This window comes from Macaca mulatta, chromosome 7 (assembly GCF_049350105.2).
Source record: "Macaca mulatta isolate MMU2019108-1 chromosome 7, T2T-MMU8v2.0, whole genome shotgun sequence".
In the NCBI taxonomy this organism is placed as follows: domain Eukaryota; kingdom Metazoa; phylum Chordata; class Mammalia; order Primates; family Cercopithecidae; genus Macaca; species Macaca mulatta.
Genome location: NC_133412.1, coordinates 108,515,329 through 108,541,539, shown reverse-complemented (window position 1 = coordinate 108,541,539; position 26,211 = coordinate 108,515,329). Strand labels below are relative to the sequence as shown.

The following is a 26,211-nucleotide window of genomic DNA, read 5'->3' as shown; positions in this document are numbered from 1 at the left end:
CCGCCCGCCTCGGCCTCCCAAAGTGCTGGGATTACAGGCGTGAGCCACCGCGCCCGGCCCAAAGAAATATTCTTGATTATTCATCCACAATATTATTTCATTTGACATTTAAAAAAAGTATTAGTCAAGTTTCCTTTTCATCTTTTTTAATTGAACTGAATTACATTTAAATTGAATGCATTAACCACACCAAAACTTACCTCCTGCACAAAAGCCTTCCTCAGTAAATGGAATCAGGATCTTTGTTCTCACCTAAGATTATTCCTAAGTGTAAACACTAGATAGAGGTGTTTGACCAAAATTGCTAGGGCCCTTGGCAAGGATGTTAAAGACTTGCTTTAAGTGTAAAAGGAACAGTTGGATTAAATGACCTTAAAGGTCACTTCTAGCTCTTACAGTCTAAGAGTTTAGAGATCAATAACAGCAAAAAGTGTCCCTGTCCCAAACAGCTGTCAGATCCTAGGAGCAGAAGCAGCTAGGATCTTGAAGTAACCCACATGTGATGTGTTATTCTAGGTGGAGCAGCAGGGCCTGCTCTAGAGACGTTGGCAAGTCACCTACAGAAAGTCACCCTCTACTCTATGTGGGCCCCCAAGAGCCAATTCAAGTCTGGAAAGAAAAAAGTCATCAGTAAAAACTCATATGTTGTGTTGTGTTTTGTTTTTGAGATGGTATATTCCTCTGCCACCCAGGCTGGAGTGCACTGGCACTGTCTGGACTCACTGCAACCTCTGCCTCCCAGGTTCAAGCAATTCTCCAGCCTCAGCCTCCTAAGTAGCTGGGATTACAGGAGAGCACCACCATGCCTGGCTAATTTTTGTATTTTTAGTAGAGACGGGGTTTCACCATGTTGGCCAGGTTGGATTTGAACTCCTGACCTCAACTGATCCACTCGCCTTGGCCTCCCAAAGTGCTGGGATTACAGGTGTGAGCCACCACGCCCTGCCAGAGCCACTGTGTCTGGTCTGGCTTTATATCCAATATTTTATAATTTGTACCCACAGATAACTTGACAATTTGCCAATATGACTTCAAAATTTCATTCTGTTCAAGATAATAAATGTAGTCTCTGAAGGCTTAAAACAAAAATGTGAGGGAGGCTTGCATTTTTTTGTAGTTGTTCTGCTAGAAAATATTTCTCACGTACCAATAGGAAAACATTAATACTCATAAATACCCCTACATCCTCAGAGGTCTAAGACATTTTATTTTAGAATATAATCTCTTAGAGTTCAGGACTGCATCTTTATAGTCCCAAGTTTTTTTTGCAGGACCTAGCTCCAGGTTCCAAGACAACATAGTCAAGCACTAGATTCAGGGAGTACATGTGCACATTTGTGACAAGGGTGTATTAAGTGATGCTGAGGTTTGGCGTATAATGGAACCTGTCACCCAGGTAGTGAGCAAAGTACCCAGGAGCTAGTTTTTCAGTCTTTTCCCCTGCTCCCTCCCTTCTCCCTTCTGTAGTCCTCATTGTCTACCATTCCCATCTTTATGTCCATGTGACCCAGTGTTTAGTTCCCACTTATAAGTGATAACACACAGCATTTGGTTTTCTGTTCCTGCACTAATTCACTTAGGATAATGACCTCCAGCTGCATCTGTGTTGCTGCAAGGGGCATGATTTTTTTTCCACAATTTTCTTAGACCAATGATCTATTCAGCCTAGTAATCTGCCTTTGACTGTGGCAACTATGATACTTTGAAGATTTCTATTTGTTCGAATATAAGTGTAGTAACCTTCCAGGATTACAAAAAGTCCTTTAATGTATTAATGAGGTTTTTTCCCCATTGCAGGTGGTTGTGGGTGGGCCAAGACCCAAAAGCTTGACCATAAAAAGAACCGAAGGTCTGAGCCACAGCTCACAACTCATAAGGGTGGGGTTAATTTTTCCCAGAAGTGTAGATGATGAAATTCATAATACAGAAAAAATGTGGTAGACATTGCCAGGGCAATTCACTTGGAATTTAGTGAAGCTGAAGATAGGAGTTGGGGTGTGGGTTGGGGGAGGATGGGGTAGGGCACATTTATACATAAAAGGTGGCCAAAGAAACCTATTTCCTTCCATTTATGTCTCTCCATATGGGTCTGTACTCTGTTGCTTTGGGAAAACAAGCAACTTGGCACACTGATCAGCCACTTTGTGGAGGGAACTTCTATACCCTTTAGGGTTGGGAGCTCCTGGGGCCCACTCAAGGCTGGGACCTAAAGTTCCCTCAAAAGTATGTTTTAAAGCAAGAGAAATAGAGTGATATTTTCTAGGGGAATTTACTAAATATTGTCAAAGCAGTTCCTAAGGTCCCAGCATTGATCTGGCGTTCTGTTACCTCTGATTTCATTTCCTATTACTCCTGTGAGTCACACGACTTCCCCCACACTGACTCCCTGCTGCTGTCCCTGAGGGTGTGTCCTTCTCCAGGCCTCTGCACTCACTGAAGACCACCTGGCCCCTCCTTCCTGGACAGCTACATAGCTCATGCTCTTCATTCAGGTCTTCACTTCAGCCAGGCATGGTGGCTCACACTTGTACGCCCAGCACTTTGGGAGGCCAAGGCAGGTGGATTGTCTGAGCCCAGAAGTTCAAGACCAGCCTAGGCACCATGGTGAGACACTGTCTCTACTAAATATGCAAAAAAAAAAAAAAAAAAATTAGCCGGGCATGCAGGTGCATGCCTGTAACAGTCTCAGCTACTTGGGAAGCTGAGGTAGGAGGATCGCTTGAGCCTAAGAGGTCAAGGCTGCAGTGAGCCGAGATCGCCTAATTGCACTCTAGCCTGGGCAACATAGTGAGGCCTTGTCTCAAAAAAAAAAGTATTTACTTCATGGTTGCCTTCTTGTCTATTCTGGTCCCCCTACCTAAAATGTCAACATCCTCTCCTTTCCTACATTTCTATACTTTTTCTTGATTTCTTTTTTCCTCCTTAGCACTCTCACTAACATATTATATTCTTTTATTTTGTGTTATTTGTATCTCCTGCACAAGGTAAACTCTCTGAGGACAGAGGTTTTTTTGTTCCTTTTTTTTTTTTTTTTTTTGGAGACAAAGTCTTACTCTGTTGCCCAGGCTGGAGTGCAGTGGTGCGATCTCGGCTCACTGCAGCCTCAACCTCTTAGGCTCAGGAGATTCTTACGCCTCAGCCTCCCAAGTAGCTGGGACTATAGGTGCACGCCACCACACCTGGCTAATTTTTGTATTATTTATATTTTTATTTTGAGATGGGTTTTTGCCATGTTGCCCAGGCTGGTCTCAGATTCCTGGGCTCAAGCAATCCTCCTGCCTTGGCCTCCCAAAATGTTGGAAGTAGGAATTACAGGTGTGAGCCACTGCGTCTGGCCTCTGAGGGCAATGTATTTTACTATATCTTTAATGCCCAGAACAGTGTCTATCTAGAACAGCTTGAGTTTTTTGAATGAATAAAGTTCAAGGAGACTGTTTGCATGAAGAAAATATTCTTTTTTTTTTTCTTTTTTTTTTTTGTTGAGACAGAGTCTCGCTTTGTCGCCCAGACTGGAGTGCAGTGGCCGGATCTCAGCTCACTGCAAGCTCCGCCTCCCGGGTTCACGCCATTCTCCTGCCTCAGCCTCCCAAGTAGCTGGGACTACAGACGCCCGCCACCTCGCCCGGCTAGGTTTTTGTATTTTTTAGTAGAGACGGGGTTTCACCGTGTTAGCCAGGATGGTCTCGATCTCCTGACCTTGTGATCCGCCCGTCTCGGCCTCCCAAAGTGCTGGGATTACAGGCTTGAGCCACCGCGCCCGGCCCGAAAATATTCTTTTTAAGCAAACTAATAATATAAGGAGGGTTTCTGAGAAAATGATTAAGCAACCTGAAAGACAACTGGCTTCTAGAATCCTTGAGTACTTTAAGTGTTAGAGATAAAGAGGCTTATACAGAGCAGTGGTCCTCAATGTGGTCCTGGGCCAGAAGCAATAGGTAACCTGCAACTGGTAAGAAATGCATTCTCAGGCCCCAACCCAGATTTACTGAATAAAAATCTCTGGGGTGGGGCCCAGCAAGCTGTGGTTTAACGAACCCTCCAGGTGACTCTAATACAAGCCAAAGTCTGAGAACCGACCACTGATATAGAGGAAGGAGCACCAGGCTCAGTGTCTAGAGATCTGGGTTTTAGTCCAATTTGTTTAATTGTGTGACCTTGAACACATCACTTAACTTCATCAACTTCTATCTGTCTACTGATAAAATGAAAGAGATGCCATGGTTTTCATTATGTGCTTTTAATGAAATAATTGTAAATCTTTGAATCACAGCCCTGAAGGAGCCCTTTAGTTAGCCTTGTAATTGTGTATTTAAAAATAATTAAATATCATATCTTTTATTTATTTATTTATTTATTTATTTATTTATTTATTTATTTTGAGACGGAGTCTCGCTCTGTCGCCCAGGCTGGAGTGCAGTGGCGCGATCTCGGCTCACTGCAAGCTCCGCCTCCTGGGTTCACACCATTCTCCTGCCTCAGCCTCCTGAGTAGCTGGGACTACAGGCACCTGCCGCCACACCCGGCTAGTTTTTTTTGTATTTTAGTAGAGACAGGGTTTCACCGTGTTAGCCAGGATGGTCTCCATCTCCTGACCTCGTGATTCGCCCGTCTCGGCCTCCCAAAGTGCTGGGATTACAGGCATGAGCCACCGCGGCCGGCCAAATATCATATCTTAAATAAGCCTTTCTTTTCTTTCAGTCTGGCCTTTTTCTTCTCAAGTTAGCCTGAATTCATGAGCTTTAGCATATCTGTGTAGTTTCCTATAGACACACAATCTTGCCATACTTGACACTTCGTTTACAAAGGCCACTTTCTTGTACTTCTCACAAGAAGTACAGCCCTCTCTTCTGCTTTTCCTCAGTTTCCTTGGTTGGCTTCTCAGCCAAGCTCACCTCTTTGGGTGTTCCCAGTCTTGGTGTTTGGACTTCTACACACAATTCCTGGGTGGCTTTGTCTGTTTCTCAAATAAGCCAATGACTTCCAATATATTGCATGCTTTTAGAACTCTCCACATTAAATTGGCTGTTTGTATCTACGAGGATCTTGAAATTAATACATCCAAGATGGAGCCCATCATCTTCCCCTCAACCTGCTTTTCCTCCTGTTTTTCCATTAAGTAACCAAAGTCAGAAACAGAGCTTCTAGATTCTTCCCTGTCTCCTTCACATCCAATCAGTCACTCAGACCTCGAAATCCTTGTTCTTAGATCTCTCTGTAGCCATCTCACTTTCCAGTCACTGTCTTTTTTTTTTTTTTTTTTTTTTTTTTAACAGGAGAGTCTTGCTCTGTTGCCCAGGCTGGAGTGCAGGAGTGCAGTGGTGCTATATCTCGGCTCACTGCAACCTCCACCTCCCAGGTTCAAGTGATTCTCCTGCCTCAGTCTCCCAAGTGGCTGGGATTACAGGCACGCGCCACCACATTCAGCTAATTTTTTTATATTTAGTAGAGACGGGGTTTCGTCATGTTGGCCAGGCTGGTCTCAAACTCCTGACCTCAGGTGATTCACCTGCCTCAGCCTCCCAAAGTGCTGGGATTACAGGTGTGAGTCACTGCGCCTGGCCTCCAGTCACTGTCTTTAACTGGCCACCAGCCTCAAGCCCAACCTACTCCAGTTTATTTACCACACTGTCTTCTAAGGCATACACCTGATCAGTGACCCACCACAGCTTTCAGGGTGCAGGCCCAGCTTCTCGGCTCGGTCACATGGCTGTGTGCTGTGTCTCTCCTGCCTACTCATATCCCTCTACCACACAGCAAGCCCTGTGAAGCTGCTTTCACACCTCCCAGCCCACCACAGGCTTAATCCTCTGCCTGCACATCCTTCTTTCCACTCCTGACTCTGACGTGTCTTTCAATAGCTGCCCTGGACCATCCCTCTCAGTGTGGCATGGCTTCCCCTGCCTCATGCTCCCAGGCCACTTTGCTCAGGCCTCAGCCACATCTCTGATCACTCCCTACTAGCACCACTCATTTACCTGCTGGTCTTCTCACCAGCCTAGAAGTGCCTTGAGAGCAGGAACCATATTTATTTTTATTTTATAAATAAAAAATTATTTTTATTATGCTCCATATCCCAGCGTAGTGCCTGGCACCACAAAAAGAGCTTAATAAATGCTTGACAAATTAATGGGGTTTTTTTTTCCCTACCTACAGTGCTTTTCTTCTTTAGAGTTCCCCCCCCATATTAACCCTGTTATGTCAATATTTCACATTCCCTTTATCTTAATCAGGCCTGTGACAAAACATAGCTACAGGTAGTCAGGGACAGACATTTGAGCTCGAACTAAGAAAGTGAATTTACCCAGAGGGAAAGCCTCTGATCAGAAGTCTGGGGGCGGGAAGGGGTGACAGCTTGTCTGTGAGAGACCTGACATTTTGAAAGCACTAAACTCACTGTCACCCTGAGCTTTTCCGGTGGGGAGCGACAGAGGTGGGGGCTTTTACCCTCCCTTGTGGGCAGGGCTCGAAAGCAAATTTCCCTGCTGAGTTTTCCTTTTGTGGTGCCTGTGACCACGAAGGAGGCTGCCCCAGGAATCCCCACCTATTTTTAGCTCCAGTTCAACACCCTGCCGACAACAACCCTCCCATATACCTCTATGTTAATTTCCAGTCTTGTTGCTGAGCTGGCCTAACAAATCGATAGACTCAATGTTGAGAGTAAAAAGACAAAGTGAGGTTAAGGCCTTTAACAATGGAAAGCTGCAGTGATGCCCTGATGCTTAATACGTCAAATGGCCTCCTGTACTACTTTTATAAAACAATTTAGTATATGTTCATATGTAATAGTAGTTGAATGAAGTTCTCTGTGCTCAAAGTCCAAGATGTGAAGTCTACCTGGATCTAAACTGCCTAGGGTTTCCTCTTCAAGGGAAACTTTCCTGGGAAATAAACTGTTCTAGATGTTGCCTTAGTCAGACTGCAAAGCATACATCATTCTTTGTATACCAATGGGCTTTTCATTTAAATATTGGTTGTATTAGTTTATGTATACTCTATTAAACTGGGTCAAGCTCCTGAGCTTATGAAATGTTGGTGTTGAAAATACCTCTGCTTCTGAAAGCCATTAAACAGCATTCCAGAAGGGCAGCAGGTGGGCCTTAGCCACCATACCCCTACCTGGGCCAGCCAGTCATATGTCCATGGGCCGTTAGCCTTGCAGTCCTCAATGAGAGGTCTGAGTATGCATCAGTTTGTCAGAGGCCTTTCAACCAACAACGCTCATTCTCATGCTGCTTCCTTCCCACCATTCTATGTCCCCAATGCATTTCTAACATGGGGAATACTCCAGGCAAATGCTCATCTATTCCTTTAAACTAGAGCTTCTGCCCCAATTTCCTGTTAGATCTCTTGCCCTGGGGAGCTGGACTAAGCAAGCCTCCAGGACATCACCTATCTCCTGAACTCCTTAACCAAAGGTTTGAAAAGGAGCCTTCCCCCCTACCCTGGGCTCCACCCCAGAGATTACTCTCAGGCAACAGAAGAGAAAGAGGACACTATCTAGGTCTATTTATAATCTGTTCACTTCTACTCATGTTCAATTCCTCTAGGACAGGATGGGATATGGTGGCTCTGATGTGCCCCCATCCTCCTGATAGCCTTTATTTCAGAGTGTCTGCATCCTTTGTAAAATGGGAATGATAGCACCTTACTCACCTGAAAGCAGAAGCTGGACCCTATGGCCTCTTGAGATAATTTCTAGATAGAAAAGAATGAAATCGATTGCATGCAAAGTGAGGTATTAACGGAGGAGGAGGGTCCAAGAAAAATTGGGACAAGTATGAAGCAAAGGGGATACTCATACCTGAAACAATGGCAAGGGAAGCCCAGGGTAAGGGAGACACAGAAGAAATGAATGTCTCCTCCCCCCACAGCAGCCCCTGCCCCACCCAACACTATTCCTAGTTAAAAACTATCGTGTTTAACTAGGGATCAAAATATGACACAAGCAATAACTAAGGAGTATGAGACAATATGTGGCCCAATATTCAAGACAAGCTGTAAGAGCTAGAAGGATTTAAAAGAGGGCACAGCGCCCAAGAAGAGGAAGACAGAAAAGGAGTTTTGGAAAGGGTGGGTCCTGGCAAGGAAGCTGAAAGAAAGTGGTCCTAGGACAGGGAGGGAGAGGCCTGCATGAAGGCCAGAGCAGCTGGCACGAAGTGTTGGTGCTGGGGGGAAATGGTGATGAGGAGTGGCTGGGCAGGGTGGAGTCTGACTCTGGAGGACTTTAAATACAGCTGAGGAATTCAGACCGTTTCCTGCAGGCCACGGTAGGTCAACAGAGGCTGTTACAGGAAATGATATGATGAAAATACGTTATCAGAAGCCTCAGTGAACAGATTTAAGCCGGGCACGGTGGCTCAAGCCTATAATCCCAGCACTTTGGGAGGCCGTGGTGAGCGGATCACCTGAGGTCAGGAGCTTGAAACCAGCCTGACCAACATGGTAAAACCCCGTCTCTACTAAAAATACAAAACTTAGCCAGGCGTGGCGGCACATGCCTGGCTACTTGGGAGGCTGAGGCAGGAGAACTGCTTGAACCCGGGAGGCAGAGGTTGCAGTAAGCCCAGATTGCACCACTGCACTCCAGCCTGGGCAACAAGAGCGAAACTGTCTCAAAAAAAAAAAAAAAAAAAAAAAAAAGAGAGAGAGCGAGAGAGATTTAATTGTATAATTGTAACCTTTTTAGACTGCTTGTTTTTTTTTTTTTTAAACCACATGAAGGTATTATGTTTCAACTTTAAAAATAATTCATTTTTGCTGGGCTTGCGCCTGGAATCCCAGCACTTTGGGAGGCCTAGGAGGTTGGATTGCCTGAGTTCAGGAGTTCAAGACCAGCATTGTCAACATGGTGAAACTCCATCTCTACTAAAAATACAAAAATTAGCTAAGTGTGGTGGCGGGTGCCTGTAATCCCAGCTACTGGGTAGGCTGAGGCAGGAAAATCACTTGAACCTGGGAGGCAGAGGTTGCAGTGAGCCGAGATTACACCACTGCACTCCAGCCTGGGCAACAGAGCGAGACTCCATCTCAAAACAACAATAACGAAAAGTACCAAGAAGCTACCATGGTACAACACAGCCTGCACTACTGTGGGGACAGTGAGGATGGAAGGAAGAGGATGGTCCGGGTGTCATTTCAATAGCAGGATGCACTGAGCTGACCGGCAACAGGCTCTGAAGGAAAAGTAACACTCACAGATAAAGTGGGGTCTTTCCCTTGGGACTGTGTTAAGTGACGCACCACAATCACAACTTCATATCCAGTCTCAGTGCACATCCTCAACTCAACTTTCCTAAATTCCTCTTCTCAAGAATCCGTGATGCCTCAAAGAAAACTTCTTCCACAAATGGCCAGAAGATGTCACTGCAGACAGCACCATGCATATACTGTGTTCCTCGTGTTAGTGTTCTGCCTTGCCATTCGTGAAGGGAATATTCCCCCTTGCCTCCCTCCCTAACTCCCATAGCCCCCGCTCCTGCTCTGTGTGTAGCCTCTTCCCTTTACCCTGTGACTCCCATCCTCCTGCCCTGAAATCCAGTGAGGTGCTTTCCTCATGCCCTGACAACGTGGAGGTGGACCTGACCCCTAAAAGTGGAAAAGCCAACATTGAGACTGGGTTATCTGTGTGCTTCTCTGCTCTCTATTCATGATGTACATTTAGATTTCTAGCAAAACCCATACCTGTGCTGTCAACCTCACCCATTTCCGCCTAGCCTCTTGAGTTTCAGTCAATGAGTACGGGGGCATCCCATTCCCTCTTTTCTCATACTCTTCCAAACTGGCCCAATTTTCAAATATTAGCATTTAAAGATTTGGTGATGCATTAATCTGCTTCACTTTCTGAAAATATCAGTGTTTTTGGCAAAATAATCACTACACGTTGGCCTATGAACAGCCCTGGGATATAAGAAATGATGAATATTCCTAAGTCAAGCTAAGCGGCTTATCCAAAGGGACTGTGTCACAGTCATGGGACTGGACTCTGACAGCTGACACCTGGTAACAAAGAAAAAATGTTCCAGGCCAATTTCTCCTCTTTTTTTCTGCTCATGGCTTCTATTTGTGATCCATCTCGCTCTGTTTCTCATTTGCTTTCAGTGTTTAAAAATAGGCTGGGCGGCCGAGCACGGTGGCTCACACCTGTAATCCCAACACTTTGAGAGGCTGAGGCGGGCGGATCACGAGGTCAGGAGTTCAAGACCATCCTGGCTAACATGGTGAAACCCTGTCTCTACTAAAAATACAAAAATTAGCCAGGTGTGGTGGTATGTGCCTGTAATCCCAGCTATTCAGGAGGCTGAAGCAGGAGAACCACTTGAACCTGGGAGGCGGAGATTGCAGTGAGCCGAGATCACGCCACTGCACTCCAGCTTGGCAACAGAGCAAGACAACATCTCAAAAAAAAAAAAAAAAAAAAAAAAAAGAAGAAGGAAAAAGAAAAGAAAAAAATAGTCTGAGCATGGTGGCTCACGCCTGTAATCCCACCACTTTGGGAGGCCAAGGTGGGCGGATCACTTGAGGTCAGGAGTTCAAGACCTGCCTGGCCAATATGGCAAAACTCCATCTCTACAAATAATACAAAAAATAAGCCAGACGTGGTGATAGGCACCTGTAGTCCCAGTTACTAGGGAGGCTGAGACATAAGAATCACTTGAACCCAGGAGGCGGAGGTTGCAGTGAGCCAAGATCACACCACTGCACTCTAGCCTGGGCAACAGAGCGAGACTCTGTTTCAAAATAAGTAAATAAATAAACAAATAAACAAACAAACCTGGCCAGGCCAGGTATGGTGGCTTACGCCTATAATCCCAGCACTTTGGGAAGCTGAGGCAGGTGGATCACCTGAGATCAGGAGTTGGAGACCATCCTGGCCAACACGGCGAAATCCTGTGTCTACTAAAAATACAAAAATTAGCCAGGTATGGTAGCATGTGTCTGTAATCCCAGCTACATGGGAGGCTGAGGCAGGAGGATTGCTTGGGCCCAGGAGGTCAGACTGCAGTAAGCCGTAATCATGCCACTGTACCCCATCCTGGGTGACAGAGTAAGATCCTGTCTCAAAAAAAAACCAAAAAAAAACCTAAGAAAAACTTTCAGAAACTATATTCTTGTGATACCCTTCCCCACTAATAGCCTCAGAGACAAATCTCAATTTCTAATACTCATCCAAGCACTCTGGGGTTTTACTCCAGATAATAGAGGCTCTAAAAGGAAGTCTGGGAAAGGCATTATTTTAGTGCTTACAAGAAAGGGCTCAGGAACAAGCTTCCTAAATCCTTACTCTGTAATATGAATCTATCTCTTAGCAGCTCTGATTCTGTTTTGCTTTTTCCTAAACAATTCCCAAGGCCTTAGACTATAGCGGGGAAAGGGTCTACCTCTCCATGTAGTTTCCATTGGTGGATACAGCTTAGGCTCCCTCTGAGAAGGATCATGAGTTCTTTACCTAATTTCAGTGCCAAAGAACAAGGGCCCCATATCATTTACGTCTCATCCCCTGCCAAGTACCAGGCTCTTGTGTGGAAGTTCCCTAGTGCTAAGTATCCTCATACCCTGACTAAACCCAGAAGCATTTACATCCAAGACAAAATAGCAAATACATTGGCATGCAGGGGAAATGCCTTAAGCCTCTACCACCTTCCTGATCCAACTACTTCTCCCTGAACACAACAGACCATGAACAATGCTACACACCTATAAATATTATTTGGTTACCGCCAACAAACCATGAAAAGAGAGAGCCAGGAATTTTGGCCACGGGTGACACGTGCAGGCCTCCTCCTTCCCTCACAGCAGGTTACCCAAGAGCCAGATTGGCATGCAGTTAGGGCACCAGCAGAGCAGGCACAACTCAGGAGATGTTTACTGAAGTCATCTGATTCCTTAAAACAACATAAGTACCTATTGTGAGAAATCTCAGAACTTTGTTGGACTTATTATGCTTATTTTACAGTGTAGTATTTAAAAATTGCTTTGGGTTAGGGTGCAGTGGCTCACACCTGTAATCCCAGCACTTTGGAAAGTGAAGGTGGGTGGATCACTTGGACCCAGGAGCTCAAAACCAGCCTGGGCAACACAGGGAGACCCATCTCTACAAAAAAATTAAAAAATTAGCCAGGCACTGCCAGGTGTGGTGGCTCACATCTGTAATCCCAGCACTTCGGGAAGCTGAGGTGGGTGGATCACTTGAGGTAAAGAGTTCGAGACCAGTCTGGTCAACACAGTGAAACCCTGTCTCTGCTAAAAATACAAAAAATGAGCTGCACGTGATGGGGTGCTCCTATAATCCCTGCTACTCGGGGGGGCTAAGGCAGGAGAATCGCCTGAACCTGGTAGGCAGAGGTTGCAGTGAGCCAAGATTGCACCATTGCACTCCAGCCTGGGTGACAAGAATGAAATTCCGTCTCAAAAAAAATTAGCCAGGCACAGTGGCATGTGCCTGTGGTGCCACTGCATGGGAGGCTGAGGTGGGAGAATCGCTTGAGCCCAGGAGATTAAGGCTACAGTGAGCTGTGATCATGCCACAGCTCTCCAGCCTAGGTGACACAGCAAGACTTTGTCTCAAAAAAACAAAACAGGCTGGGCATGGTGGCTCACATCTGTAATCCCAGCACTTTGGGAGGCCAAGGCGGGTGGATCACCTGAGGTCAGGAGTTTGAGACCAGCCTGGCCAACACGGTGAAACCCTGTCTCTACTCAAAATACAAAAAATGAGCCAGGCATGGTAGTGGGCGCCTGCAATCCCAGCTACTCAGGAGGCTGAGGCAGGGGAATCACTTGAACCCGGGAGGCGGAGGATGCAGTGAGCCAAGATCATGTCATTGCACTCCAGCCTGGGCAACGATAGCAAAACTCTGTCTCAAAAACAAACAAACAAACAATAATTGGTTTGAGGGAGGAAAAATTCACTTTTCAGAGGTTAGAGCCCCCTAATTCCAACCCTGCCTGGCAGAAGCAGCCCTGCACATCATGGATGGACACACTTTGTCCCAGTCTCCTGTCACACAGGAGCAGAGACCCCATGATGCCAACAGCAGAAGGTTGTGCCTCCCGCAAAGCACAATTAAAACATCATACTGTGGCTGAAAAAGAGGTTGTAAACTCGGAGCTTATAGGCTCTATTTAACCAATAGATGCAGAAATGCCTTGTGTTTAGTTTTCATCATGTTTTTATGTTTGTTTGAGTCAAGGTCTCACTCTGTTGCTGAGGCTGAAGCTCAGTGACACAATCACGGCCCACTGTAGCTTCAGCGTCCCAGGATCAAGCGATCCTCCCACCTCAGTCTCCCAAGTAGGTGAGACTACAGGTGTATGCCACCATGCCTGGTTAATTTTTTCTTTTTATTTTTATAGCAATGGGGTCTCACTATGTTGCCCAGGCTGGTCTCAAACTCCTAGATGCAAGTGCTCCTCCTGCCTCACCCTCTCAAAGTGTTGGAATTGCAGGCATGAGCCACGGAGCTGGGCCAATTTTTTTTATTTCTTTAACAATAGAAGGTCACTACTGAACTGAAAGTGCTACATGCCAAAAGTTGTCTGAGCGAAGTATGAGGGAGGTATACTCCCTGTCCTAAGCTGCTGGAGATCCCACTCCTTTCCGACTCAAATGGTCTGCTTCACTCATCTGTGAAACCTGCCTGCTCCCGATGCGTAAGTATTTGAGTTTGAGATCCTTTAAAGCTTTAATCCCCATTAAATTGCAGAATTTGTAGCAAAGGAAACACATTAAGGATTTGACAGTCTTATTTTTGCTTCACTACAAATGAAGGTCCTGACAGCTGTTTTTCCGGGTTTTTTTTTTTTTTTTTTTTAATTGACACGTAGTCTTTCTCTGCCGCTCAGGCCAGAGTGCAACGGCACGATCTCGGCTCACTGCAACCTCCACCTCCCAGGTTCAAGTGGTTCTCCTGCCTCAGCCCCCCGAGTAGCTGGGATTACAGGCACCCACGATCACGCCTGGCTAATTTTTGTATTTTTAGTAGAGATGGGGTTTCACTATGTTGGCCAGGCTGGTCTCGAACTCCTGACCTCAGGTGATCCACCTGCCTCAGCCTCCCAAAGTGCTAGGATTACAGGTGTGAGCCACTGCCCCCAGTCTTGTTTTTCTATGGGAAAAGATCCATAGCTTGGGGGCTCCATGTTCTGAAGAGGATGCAGACAGTTGCTACCAGTCTAGCAGGGAAGAAGACAACACAAGACTGAAAGCAGAATGTAAGTTCAGAATTTCACAGTGGGGCTCCCAGTCGGGAGTGCACCTGCCTTGCTCTTCAGGAACTCTGTCATGGCTCATCTCTCTTCCAGCCTAGCTGCACTGAGCAATGGGTACCCTGATTCTGGAGTTGACTTTGCTGGAGCCAAAACAATTTAGTTTTAGTTGGCCAGGCCAGTTGACACAGGCCACCCTGCCCATATCATCAAGAAAAGCTGAGGATTTTGGACCACCTGGTTGAACTTGTAGACTCTCTCCATGGCACTTCAGGCAATAGGTTTTGTCCATACTGTGCTTGTTCCATGCAGGAGGAGTGCCTGAAGTGCCTGCAGCCAAACCAGGCCCTGGTGATGCTCCTTTTCCCAAGGGGGTGCTCCTGGAGCATCACCAGCCATCCTGTCATTTCCTATGGCTGCGTCCTGGGCCAAAATACAAGCAGCTTTGAGATGTAACTTATTATTTTGCCTTATGCATTAAAAAGGCCAAATAACATTAAAAATGAGTTATCTAAAGTTTTTTGTTTTGTTTCGTTTTGTTTTTTGAGACAGAGTCTCGCCCTGTCACCCAGGCTGGAGTGCAATGGTGCAATCTCGGCTCACTGCAACCTCTGCCTCCTGGGTTCAAGTGATTCTCCTGCCTCAGCCTCCTAAGCAGCTGGGATTACAGATGCGCACCACCCCGCCCGGCTAATTTTTTGTATCTTTAGTAGAGATGGGGTTTCACCATGTTGGCCAGGCTGGTCTCGAACTCCTGACCTGATGATCCACCCACCTCGGCCTCCCAAAGTGCTGAGATTACAGGTGTGAGCCACCGCGAACAGCCTACAGTTTTAACATTTTTTTTTTAATGGTTATGGTTAGCTAGAATGTTTGACAATGAGGAGAAAAATCTGAGTGCTGAAGGGTCCATAAAGGTCTTTTTTTTTTTTTTTTTTTTTTTTTTTTTGAGACAGGGTCTCAGTCTGTTGCTCAAGCTGGAGTGCAGTGCTGCCATCATGGCCCACTACAAACTCTACCTCCCAGGCTCAAGCGATTCTCCCACTTCTGCCTCTGGAGTAGCCGGGACTACTGACTCCTGCCACCACACTCTGCTAATTGTATTTTTTGTAGAGACAGTGTTTCGCTTTGTTGCCCAGGCTGATCTCCAACTCCTGGGTGGCAAGCAATCCTCCCGCCTCGGCAACCCAAAGTGCTAAAATTACAGGAGTGAGCCACAACTCCCGGCCCATAAAGGTCTTTCTAAATCAAAACCAGACCCTTTTGTTGTCTTCTGCCCAGTCTGCTCATGGTTTTAATTTCCAAGTGTATATTCTTTTTCACCCACGTTGTAATGTTTGTTGACTTAAACCATATAGATGATGGGGAAAAAAACCTGTTGGATCACATTATTCAAAACTGTTTCCCAGAGCTGCAGGAAAACAAAAGGTACCTCCTTGGGAATCTCCACTGTAGGGACAAGTCATCAAGGCTCAGCACCTCCCAATTTTTTCAAAAGGCACTATGACAAATCAAGGAACGCCTGTGCCTTACTCTTACCACTAGGTGTCACACGAAACAATCAGGAATAAAGACCACCAGGTCCTGAAGGCTACCAGAAATATAAAACCACAGAAGGTGGTGCGAAACCTTATTCCTCAGATATTTTTATTTTTCATAACCATTTTTATACCGGAAGCCAAATATCTTCTTCTGATGTATCCTCTATAATTGGGACATTTAGAGTTTGATGTTTCTGTACATGTTTAAAAGAAGTGAATTTCCCCAGATGGGGGTGGGTGGACACCCACCCTTTATTTTCCCTAACAGTTGGAGTAGAAAATAGTTTTGAGTATATTCCAAATTATAGCGTAGTCAGTCTGATTTTCGCAGTGTGTTTTCAAACGTGTTAATACTAAGACTGCTTTGGCCAAATGATTCATATACTGCCAAGGGGTTCCTGGGTAAATTTCTATGCATTTCAGTTTCTTTTTAGGGAAGTAGGAACAATATCTGTCTTACAAGATTCGTTCTGAGAACCAACAATGTGGTACCTAAGGCACTGGAATTCTTTCAAAAATTTATACCCTGACATTTCCAAGAGCCATGGTCACCCTTACAAAGGAGAATTAGGCACGCATTTGTAGACACTATAACTTTTAAGCTACAAAAGACCTTAAGTAACATTCAATCTAATCTTATTATAGAAGTAAGTATACCACAAAAAAGTTAACTGACCCCTCCAACTAGTGTGCAGTTAAGACTGCACTTGAGATGCCCCCCTGTGGTCCCTGTTTCACCTTGCCTCAATCATTGTAGAATTGCATATCATAAGCCTACAGAGACAGTGGTGTCTATCCCTGGGAAGTTTTCATTGTAACATATGATCATTACTACCCTGGAGGTTCTATCTGATTTTAATTTTTTTCACTTCATACTTGGTCTCTCTCTATTGAGTCAGATTTCTTACATTCTAATATTAGGGGAAGGGTGGAGATTTGAAGAGAGGGGAAGGATTGGTTAGTACATGGCCAGTCAAGGTAAAGATGATTGCAATCATCACCAGAAATCTCTGCAGAACTACAGAGGGCTCCTGGGACTAATTCTGAAGAGCTCTGACCGAAGTGTGCTTTATTTTGCCTGTACCAATTCTACCAAGTAGATGAATTCAGTCCATGGCTTGCAGGCTTGGAGGTGGAGGTGGGATGGAGAGCATAAATTACATTTCTGCAGGTGAAACCAGAGCATAGTGAGCCAAAACCCCTTTCTACCTGGGTGGCATGAATGGGTCCAACTGCTACTATCCCCCAGGACGAGGGAGCAAGGCGGGGGGGGGGCAGGATGGGAGGATGGGGCTGCCTTGAGCCTCCTGCAGGATGACTGGCAACTACTTTCTTAGCGGTCCTTAAGGTCCAATCGCGGTTAAGGCACTAACTAAACTCATTCTTCAGCCTCCTTCTCTAAGTGCTCCTCGAATTGCTCAGTTTAGATGCCCAGAAGTAGGCTCAGGATCCATTCTCTGCGGCAGCACAATGTAGGTCAGATAGCATGAATGCAACAGCTACTTATGAACACAATAGCTACTCTGTTATTGCAAGGTATCCACAACCACCACTACAAAGATTAACACCTTGCTTTACTTGGGGGGAAAAAAAAAAATCATGGTCCTATTCAGCAGTTTCCCCATACAGGGAGAGTTTGCCCCTCCCCCACTCAACAAGGCTGTTCATCCCTAGGAAGTGATTGGAAGTGATTTGAGAGTTTTCCAAAGATTTAGGCTTTCCACTCCTCCAAAGCTTTCACAGTTCTACCTGGCAGAGGTGCGTGGGGGGTAGGGGAGGAAGGGCGCGAAGCTAAACGTCCCCGTTCTGCAATGAGCCTGATATTAGCAGAAACACAAGAGCGGCCTGCAGCCCCATAACCACAGTGCGTCCTTCCCCTTAGAAGTCTGGGGAAAGAAAATCCCTACGCCCAGCCATCATTTCCACTCTTGCGTTTTCAAAAGATCAAAAAACGGAAAGGACCGGCAGGTTGGCAAACCCCAAAGAGGGACCGCCCATCATGTCGGCGTCCTTGGGATCTCAGCAGCCGACGACCCCAATTCAAATCGATCGTGGGAAACCCCAGGGAAAGAAGGTTCACTTGCAGAGAGACAGGATTACAGGGTGCAGGCTGCAGGGAAGTACCGCGGGGAAGGGGGCCTGGTCGGAAGGACTTTCCAGCCACTTGGCACTCATCAAAAAGTTCCCTGTCCGTGACCCCAGTGGCTCATCGCAGGGAGTTTCTCCGACGAACCCCAGCTCAGGGTTTAGGCTTCTTTTTCCCCCTAGCAAAGGACGAAGCCAGTTCTCTTTTCTGGTCTGACTGGCTTGGAAATTCCCCGCGCCTGACCCCGCCCCAGAGAAATCCCCAGCCAGCGTTTATAGGGCGCCGCGGCGGCGCTGCAGAGCCCACACCAGCCCGTGCCGCCGTCCCGCCCGCCAGCGCCCTAGCGAGGAAGCAGCGCGCAGCCCGCGGCCCAGCGCACCCGCAGCAGCGCCCGCAGCTCGCCCGCGCCATGTTCCAGGCGGCCGAGCGCCCCCAGGAGTGGGCCATGGAGGGTCCCCGCGACGGGCTGAAGAAGGAACGACTGCTGGACGACCGCCACGACAGCGGCCTGGACTCCATGAAGGATGAGGAGTACGAGCAGATGGTCAAGGAGCTGCAGGAGATCCGCCTCGAGCCGCAGGAGGTGCCGCGCGGCGCGGAGCCCTGGAAGCAGCAGCTCACCGAGGACGGGGACTCGTAAGTGGCGCAGACCCGGAGCCGGGGGTCCTCGGGAGGGCCGGATGCGCGCGGCCGGGGAGTGGGAGACGCCGGGCCTGGAGCCCGACCTGGGGAACTAGCGATGCAGCCGGGCTGGCGCCGCGGCGCCCCGGGGCTCCTGCACCGCCCCGAACGCTGCAGGGCTGCAGGGCCGCGCGGGGCACCGGCCCGACTCGGAGGGGCGGCGGCTGGGCCCTGGTGGACGGCAGCGTCGCCACACGCCCCCTCCCCCCAGGCCTGTCCTCTAGGCCGGGGGCGGGGCGGCAGCTGGGACGCGAAGTCCCCGGTTGCATAAGGCGTTTCTGGCCGCTGGCGGGCGCCGAGCAGCCGGGAGGGGAAGTACAGGGCGTTCCGAGCTGGCGGGAGGGCGGGGCGGTCTGGCCGGCGCCCGCCGGGGCCGCGGGGGGAGGGGGGCGGAAAGTCCCTGGGCGCCTGCCAGGAACACTCAGCTCATAATAACCTCGCGGAAAACACCGCGGCCTCGGCCTCCAGAAACCCCGGCCTTGCGCAATCCCCCGCAGCCCGCGCCTCCCTGGGCCCCACGCGGTGCACTCACCACCCCTGGGGTTTTTCCCTCTCTTCCCCACAGGTTTCTGCACTTGGCCATCATCCATGAAGAAAAGGCACTGACCATGGAAGTGATCCGCCAGGTGAAGGGAGACCTGGCCTTCCTCAACTTCCAGAACAACCTGCAGCAGGTGCGCCGCTTGCCTGGCCCGGGCTCTCTAACTCTGGGATGGAACTGATGTAGCAAAGTCACCCCAGATCCTTTCTGAATTCAGGGCCACTGGGCATTATTCACCCTCACCTTTTACTTCACGTCAGCCCACATCCTAGAGAGTGAAGGAAATTCCACTGATTTGGTGAGGTCTTTGTGACCCACCTGGAGTCTCTGCTATTTGCCAGTCCTCCCCACCCGCCTGTCCAGGAGGAGCAGCACCCAACCAGGAGACACGGGTTCAGGGGAACTCAGGGTGTGGGTTTGGTCCCTGGCTTACTTTCTCTGGTCTCTCCTGCATTCGTAGACTCCACTCCACTTGGCTGTGATCACCAACCAGCCAGAAATTGCTGAGGCACTTCTGGGAGCTGGCTGTGATCCTGAGCTCCGAGACTTTCGAGGAAATACCCCCCTACACCTTGCCTGTGAGCAGGGCTGCTTGGCCAGCGTGGGAGTCCTGACTCAGTCCTGCACCACCCCGCACCTCCACTCCATCCTGAAGGCTACTAACTACAATGGTATGTCTGCCTCCCTGCCCTGCCCCACCCCCTCAGGTGGCAGGTGATGTGGAGAAGGGGCAGGTGGGCCAACTTAAGGAGTCGAGGCAAGAACTTAAACTGCCAGCATTTGAAAGGTTGAGAAAATACGTGTGCAAAGTGCCTGTTGGATGCCTTTATAAAGTTCCTTCAGAACCCAGACGGTGGGTTCTTAAAATTCAGAAGATATGACTATTTGTCCCATAAAAGAATAGGTGAAAGGAGTGAGGGTTGAAACAGGTGGTTATACTTTTTTCGTTTTGTTCTTCCAGGCCACACGTGTCTGCACTTAGCCTCTATCCATGGCTACCTGGGCATTGTGGAGCTTTTGGTGTCCTTGGGTGCTGATGTCAATGCTCAGGTTAGTGCTTCCTGCCTCCGATGCACTGAGTCAAGTTCCCCGTGCTCATGTTGTGAGCAGAAATTCCAAACGCAGCCATAAGCATCTCAAATTCCTTTTGGTTTCAGGAGCCCTGTAACGGCCGGACTGCCCTTCACCTCGCAGTGGACCTGCAGAATCCTGACCTGGTGTCGCTCCTGTTGAAGTGTGGGGCTGATGTCAACAGAGTTACCTACCAGGGCTATTCTCCCTACCAGCTCACCTGGGGCCGCCCAAGCACCCGGATACAGCAGCAGCTGGGCCAGCTGACACTGGAAAACCTTCAGATGCTGCCGGAGAGTGAGGATGAGGAGAGCTATGACACAGAGTCAGAGTTCACGGAGTTCACGGAGGATGAGGTGAGTCTGTGAACTCCTTGGGCTCTCTAACTAATGAGGGACCATTCCCTTCACCCTCCCGGGCCCCTAGAACTGCTCCTTATCAGAGGGGTATCTACATAATGAGTCTCTCAAATTTCTGTGCATAACCAGTATCCCAATAATGTACCTTTTTTTTTTTTTAAAATAGCTTACCCTTTTTTAAAGAAAAGCATTTTTTAAAACATTTTTAAAATGGGAGTTAAAGGCAAACTCCCTCAGCCTGTAAAGTTCATTGTATTTGGGCTATGGAGAATGGAGTCCAAGGGTTATTTCCAGTAGCGGCCTCCCCATCCCAGTGGCTTGGCAGAGCTTCGGAAGTTTAATGTGTCTTCTTTCCCCTTGTTTTCAGCTGCCCTATGACGACTGTGTGTTTGGAGGCCAGCGTCTGACATTATGAGCGCAAAGGGGCTGAAAGAACATGGACTTGTATATTTGTACAAAAAAAAGTTTTATTTTTCTAAAAAAAGAAAAAAGAAAAAAAATTTAAAGGGTGTACTTATAGCCACACTGCACACTGCCTGGCCCAAAACGTTTTATTGTAGTGGGATCAGCCCTCATTGTGTTGCTTTTGTGAACTTTTTGTAGAGGACAAGAAAGATCATTGAAATTCCAAGAAAACTTCTTTTAAACCTCACCTCTGTGGGGTTTTGGACATTAGCAAAAATTCATGGAAGGACCACATTTTATATTTATTGTGCTTCGAGTGACTGACCCCGTGGTATCCTGTGGCATGTAACAGCCAGGAGTGTTAGACCTTTCAGTGATGTGGGGTGAAAAGTTAATACCTGTCAAGGTTTGTGTTACCCTTCTGTAAATGGTGTACATAGTGTATTGTTGGTAATTATTTTGGTACTTTTATTATGTATATTTATTAAACAGATTTTTCCAAATAAGTTATCCTGATCATTTTCTTCCTGTTCTGAAGTTCCATCCTCCGGCAGAGGTGGAGGTGGAGCATTGTAGGGGAGCAGGGAACTCCCAGCAGCTTCTCACACCTGACACCCAGCCTCCAGCAAAGCTTTGCAGGCACCCTGGGCTCAGTGTGTGGGAGGGAGGCTGTTGCAAGGTTATAGGAAATACCAGTTTCAGGCTTGGGGTGGAAGTGTGCTGCTTGGCCTGTGGTTGGAGAGGTCTCCATTGTCATTCAGTCATCCCTTGATTTCAACTGTTGCTGGACCCTAACTGCCAGTTGAGGAAATTATTTTGGCCAAGAAGAATATGCTGAATTCATATAGAGCTGGGAAAGATCTCACTAATACAGGAAGTTCTTAAGGACATAGGCTCAGAAATGGGACTGTACTGACATTTGTTAGCAGATACTCACCTCTGAGCCTCAGTTTTCTCATTAGCTGGGCTGTTCTGAAAATTACATAAGACAATCCACGTAACATGCATAGCATAGTGGCAGGCATGTAGTGCTAAAGAAAAACAAGCTGTTACACAACATCCTTTATGTCATACCAGGAGAAACAAGCGCAGAGAGAATGTCCTGTCCACGGTCACCTTGCAGGAGAGGTAGGTGATTAACATACTTAACACGCACTTATTTTGGGGTAAACATCTTTTAAGAACATTCCATCTGTTTATGTGTTTTGTTACTGGCTGTAGTAGAAAAGTAATAAAGACTTGAAGGGTCTCTTATCAGTTCAGTCTACTGATTGTACTGAATGATTCTACAGAAGCAAATGTCACAAGAAATCAGTAATGTGGAACTTGACTTAGATGCTCTATCTTGAGGTTTTCATCTCTAAAATGGCTCTCTTGCCTAGGTAGAAAGAAGAATAAAGATGGGTACACTAAAAGTTCAGACTTTATTGCTGTACAATATAAAAAATCTGCATTTGTACCCTGTAAACATTTTTATTAAAAAAATTTTTTGAGATAGGGTCTCACTGTTTCCCAGGCTGGGGTGCAGTGGTGCAATCACAGCTCACTGCAGCCTCAAACTCCTGGGCTCAAGCAATCCTCCCAACTCAGCCACCTGAGTAGCTGGGACTACAAGCATGCACCACCATGCCTGGCTAATTTTATCTGTAGAGACAGGGTTTCTCTATGTTGCCCAGGCTGGTCTCGAACTCCTGGGCTCAAGAGATCCACCCACTGTGGCCTCCCAAAGCACTGGGATTACACGTCTGAGCCACCACACCAAGCCAAAATATTTTAGAGGAAAAAGTAAAGTTACTGCATTCTAGAAAATGCAGAGTAGTATATAATTGCAATTTATGTCTTTGACTTATACCTAAGAAAAAATTATTACATTATCCCTTTCCTGATCCACAAACGATGTCAAAGTCAAAAGAATATGGTCACCTTGGACCAAAAAGGAGCCAATATTTAGTGGTCTTCCAGATATAAGGAGTGTTACTACAGACTGGTTAAAGCCAGTCTGCCCCAGTTCTTTTTTTTTTTTTTTTGAGATAGAGTCCCGCTCTGTCATCCAGGCTGGAGTGTAATGGCGTGATCTCTGCTCACTGCTAGCTCCACCTCTCGGGTTCAAGCGATTCTCCCTGCCTCAGCCTCCCAAGTAGCTGGGATTACAGGTGCCTGACACCACACCCAGCTAATTTTTGTATTTTTAGTAGAGACAGGGTTTCACCATGTTGCCCAGGCTGGTCTTGAACTCCTGACCTCAGGTGATCCGCCTGCCTCAGCCTCTCAAAAAGTTCTGGGATTACAGGCATGAGCCACCGCGCCCAGCTCTGCCCCATTTCTGTAGCCTCAGTCCATCTGGAACCCAGCACTGGCGGTCCCTCTACCAGTCTTATTCTCTGTCAAAGTGCCTGGGTTCTTCACTGAAATTCCTTGTCCCTCCCCAAGCACCTCAACACAGGTGTTAAATGACCTGCCACAGGAATTAGGTCAGTTAGGTTCAGCTCTCAGCTAAGTGGGAGAGGTAAGATGGGAGTGGGGGCGATATCCCCACCCTCATTCTGAAAAGAACAAAGGTTGGAAACTTGGCTCCCCAATTTTGGAACGATGCCCTTAGTGCTTTCTACTCAGTCAAACGTGACTCTTCTTCCCTCTGTAAAGGGGTTAAATTTGTGCCAATTCACCCATACACTGTCTCTAGTTCTGTGCTAGGTTGGAGAAACAGGACAGAACTGTGTGCCACCCCCTCATCCCCAGCCTCCTTAGCTTCCAGCTCTTGCTTAGGGGTACCACCCTCCAGCGTCAAGCAAGGGTGGGGCCCTTCTCACCCACTTGGGCCCAGTCTCCCACCTTTCTAGGCTTCAGCTTTTCTTCTTTCTAGGTTCTAAACCTCAGAAAAGGTTCTGTCATCTGCATAAATCTTGAGGTAGCTGGGCCCAGTTAAGCACTGAAGGCTACCCTGGTTCCTTACTCTCTAGTTCTTCTCCCCATTTCTCATCCCCTTTTCTTTCTTTCTTTTCTTTTTTTTTTTTTTTTTTTTTTGTGTGTGTGTGTGATAGGGTCTCACTCTCTTGCCCAGGTTGGAGTGCAGTGGTGTGATCTCGGCTCACTGTAACTTCTACCTCCTGGGTTCAAGCGATTCTCCTGCCTCAGCCTCCCGAGTAGCTGGGACTACAGGTGCACACCACTACACCCGGCCAATCTATATATTTTTAGCAGAGATGGGGTTTCACCGTGTTGGCTAGGCTTGTCTCGAACTCCCGACCGCAAGTGATCCGCCTGCTTTGGCCTCCCACGGTCCTGGGATTACAGGTGTGACCCACCACACCCAGCCCTCCCTGCTTTTCTTTTCTTTTTGTTTTAAATGTATTATCTTTCTGTCCTGCCTGTTGGTTGGGTGACTGGAGCCTGGAGTTCCCTAAAGGAAAATTTTAGAAGGGAAACGTTCTAGTCTGTAGAAAATCTTCAAATTCCTAAGCAAACAAGAGCAAAAGATCTCAAAGCAAACAGGCCAGCAGACGGAGAGCCTTCTTTAATGCACTTTGATTTCCTCCAAGAAGTTACAGATCATGTGGGGACAAGTAGGACTAAGAATGCCTAGAGAGAGGGAAGTGATATGAGGGGGAAATAATACGTCACATCAGCAACTTCCTTGAATTCGGTTCCTTGATTCCTTCTGCCTTCCTCATCCATGAGGATACGTTTCCTGTAGAGGCCATGTGTACCAAGCCCTTCCAGAAAGTAAGGATTTTTCTTTAAAGAGGGAACAAACTAGTCTGAGCAATCTGAAGACCTTCCCCTGGGGCCTGGAAATTCGGAAGGCTGGGAGCTTGGGTGGATTTGCATGGAAAGTTCAATTGCTACTGGAAGTGATTAAGTGGTGACAGAATTGAGTCTGTGAGATGGCTCTTCCTTCCCCCCCACTTCCCACCCCCGAACCCCCCCACCCCCCCACCGCCACCCCACCCCCGGCTTTCTGCCAGATTTTCATTAACTTGCCTTAAGTGTAGCTGAAATTTCATTTGGCAAGAAAAGTCTGAGTTGTGGAACTCCAGTCTGAAACATGCCCAAGAAACATTCCCCAGCCAAGAATATTCCAGGCTGTTTCCCCACTGAAAGAGAGCGTTACAGAAACTGAAACTGGACCTCACCTGTGTTTCCCTCCTAGAGAACTGCAACTCTCCATCCCATTCCTTCATTTGCCTCAAAAAGAACTATTCTCCAGGCCTCCCACCAAGGAGGAATAAGCCATGGCCTCTGCCCCAAAGAGCTCCTTGCTTAGGTGGAGAGGGAGACAGAGAAGCGCACAGAAAGGCATGGTGAGATGAGAGCCCATAGCACGAGAGCTGAGCCCAGGCACCAGCGCGGAGTGGGGGTGGGAGAGACCGGTCCAGAGCTCACATCCCAGTTAGCTATTTACCTGCCAGTACTATATTATCTTATCCCATGCCCCAAGTGACTGTGGCAGGCACCCTTTTCACAGGGGGCAGGAAGTATGACCCAGCTTCAGCCAATCTGAGTCACTGAAAAGTAGGACTGGACCCTGAACACTGACATGAAAACAGGGCCAAGGCCCACAAACCGGCCAGCAATCCAGGTAAGTGTGACCAGGTGTGGGGGCTCACGCCTATAATTCCAGCACTTTGAGAAACTGAGGCAGGAGGATCATTTGAGCCCAGGAGGTCAAGACCAGCCTGGGCAATATAGGGAGAGCCCATCTCTACTAAAAAAAAAAAAATACATTAAGGCCTGACGTGGTGACTCACACCTGTAATCCCAGCACTTTGGGAGGCCGAGGCAGGCAGATCACTTGAGGCCAGAAGTTTGAGCCCAGCCTGACCAACATGGTGAAACCCCATCTCTACTAAAAATACAAAAATTAGCCAGCATGGCGGTGCACGCCTGTAATCCCAGCTACTCGGGAGGCTGAAGCAGGAGAATCGCTTCAACCCAGGAGAGGGAGGCTGCAGTGAGCTGAGATCACACCACTGCACTCCAGCCTGGGCAACAGAGCGAGACTCTGTCTCAAAAATTTTTTTAAAAAGTATATATATATATATATATACACACACACACACACACACACACACACATATAAAAACATATATCATATGTGTGTGTGTATATATATATATATAAACTTTAAAAAGAAAACAGCAAAAAAACCCCAGCTAAGTGTAATAAGGGAGATGGCTGACACAGCACAAGGCCAAAGGCATAATCATCAGGGCTCCAAGAAAGGAATAAAATCTTGAAGGAAATGTACTTGAAGGATGGAAATCTGGTTTTATTTTTTAATTTTTTTTTGAGATGAAGTTTCGCTCTTGTTGCCCAGGCTGG

The 26,211-nt window shown here is 47.3% G+C and overlaps 1 protein-coding gene across 1 annotated transcript; it reads left to right on the top strand.

The window, feature by feature from the left end:
• Nucleotides 1–18,151: 18,151 nt before the first annotated feature.
• NFKBIA (NFKB inhibitor alpha) lies at nt 18,152–21,379 on the top strand. The gene is given in 6 exon segments (NM_001257750.1): nt 18,152–18,468; nt 19,079–19,187; nt 19,515–19,725; nt 20,016–20,104; nt 20,212–20,481; nt 20,852–21,379. Coding segments are annotated over 6 exon segments (954 nt in total). The 5' UTR covers nt 18,152–18,241; the 3' UTR covers nt 20,900–21,379.
• Nucleotides 21,380–26,211: the final 4,832 nt, after the last annotated feature.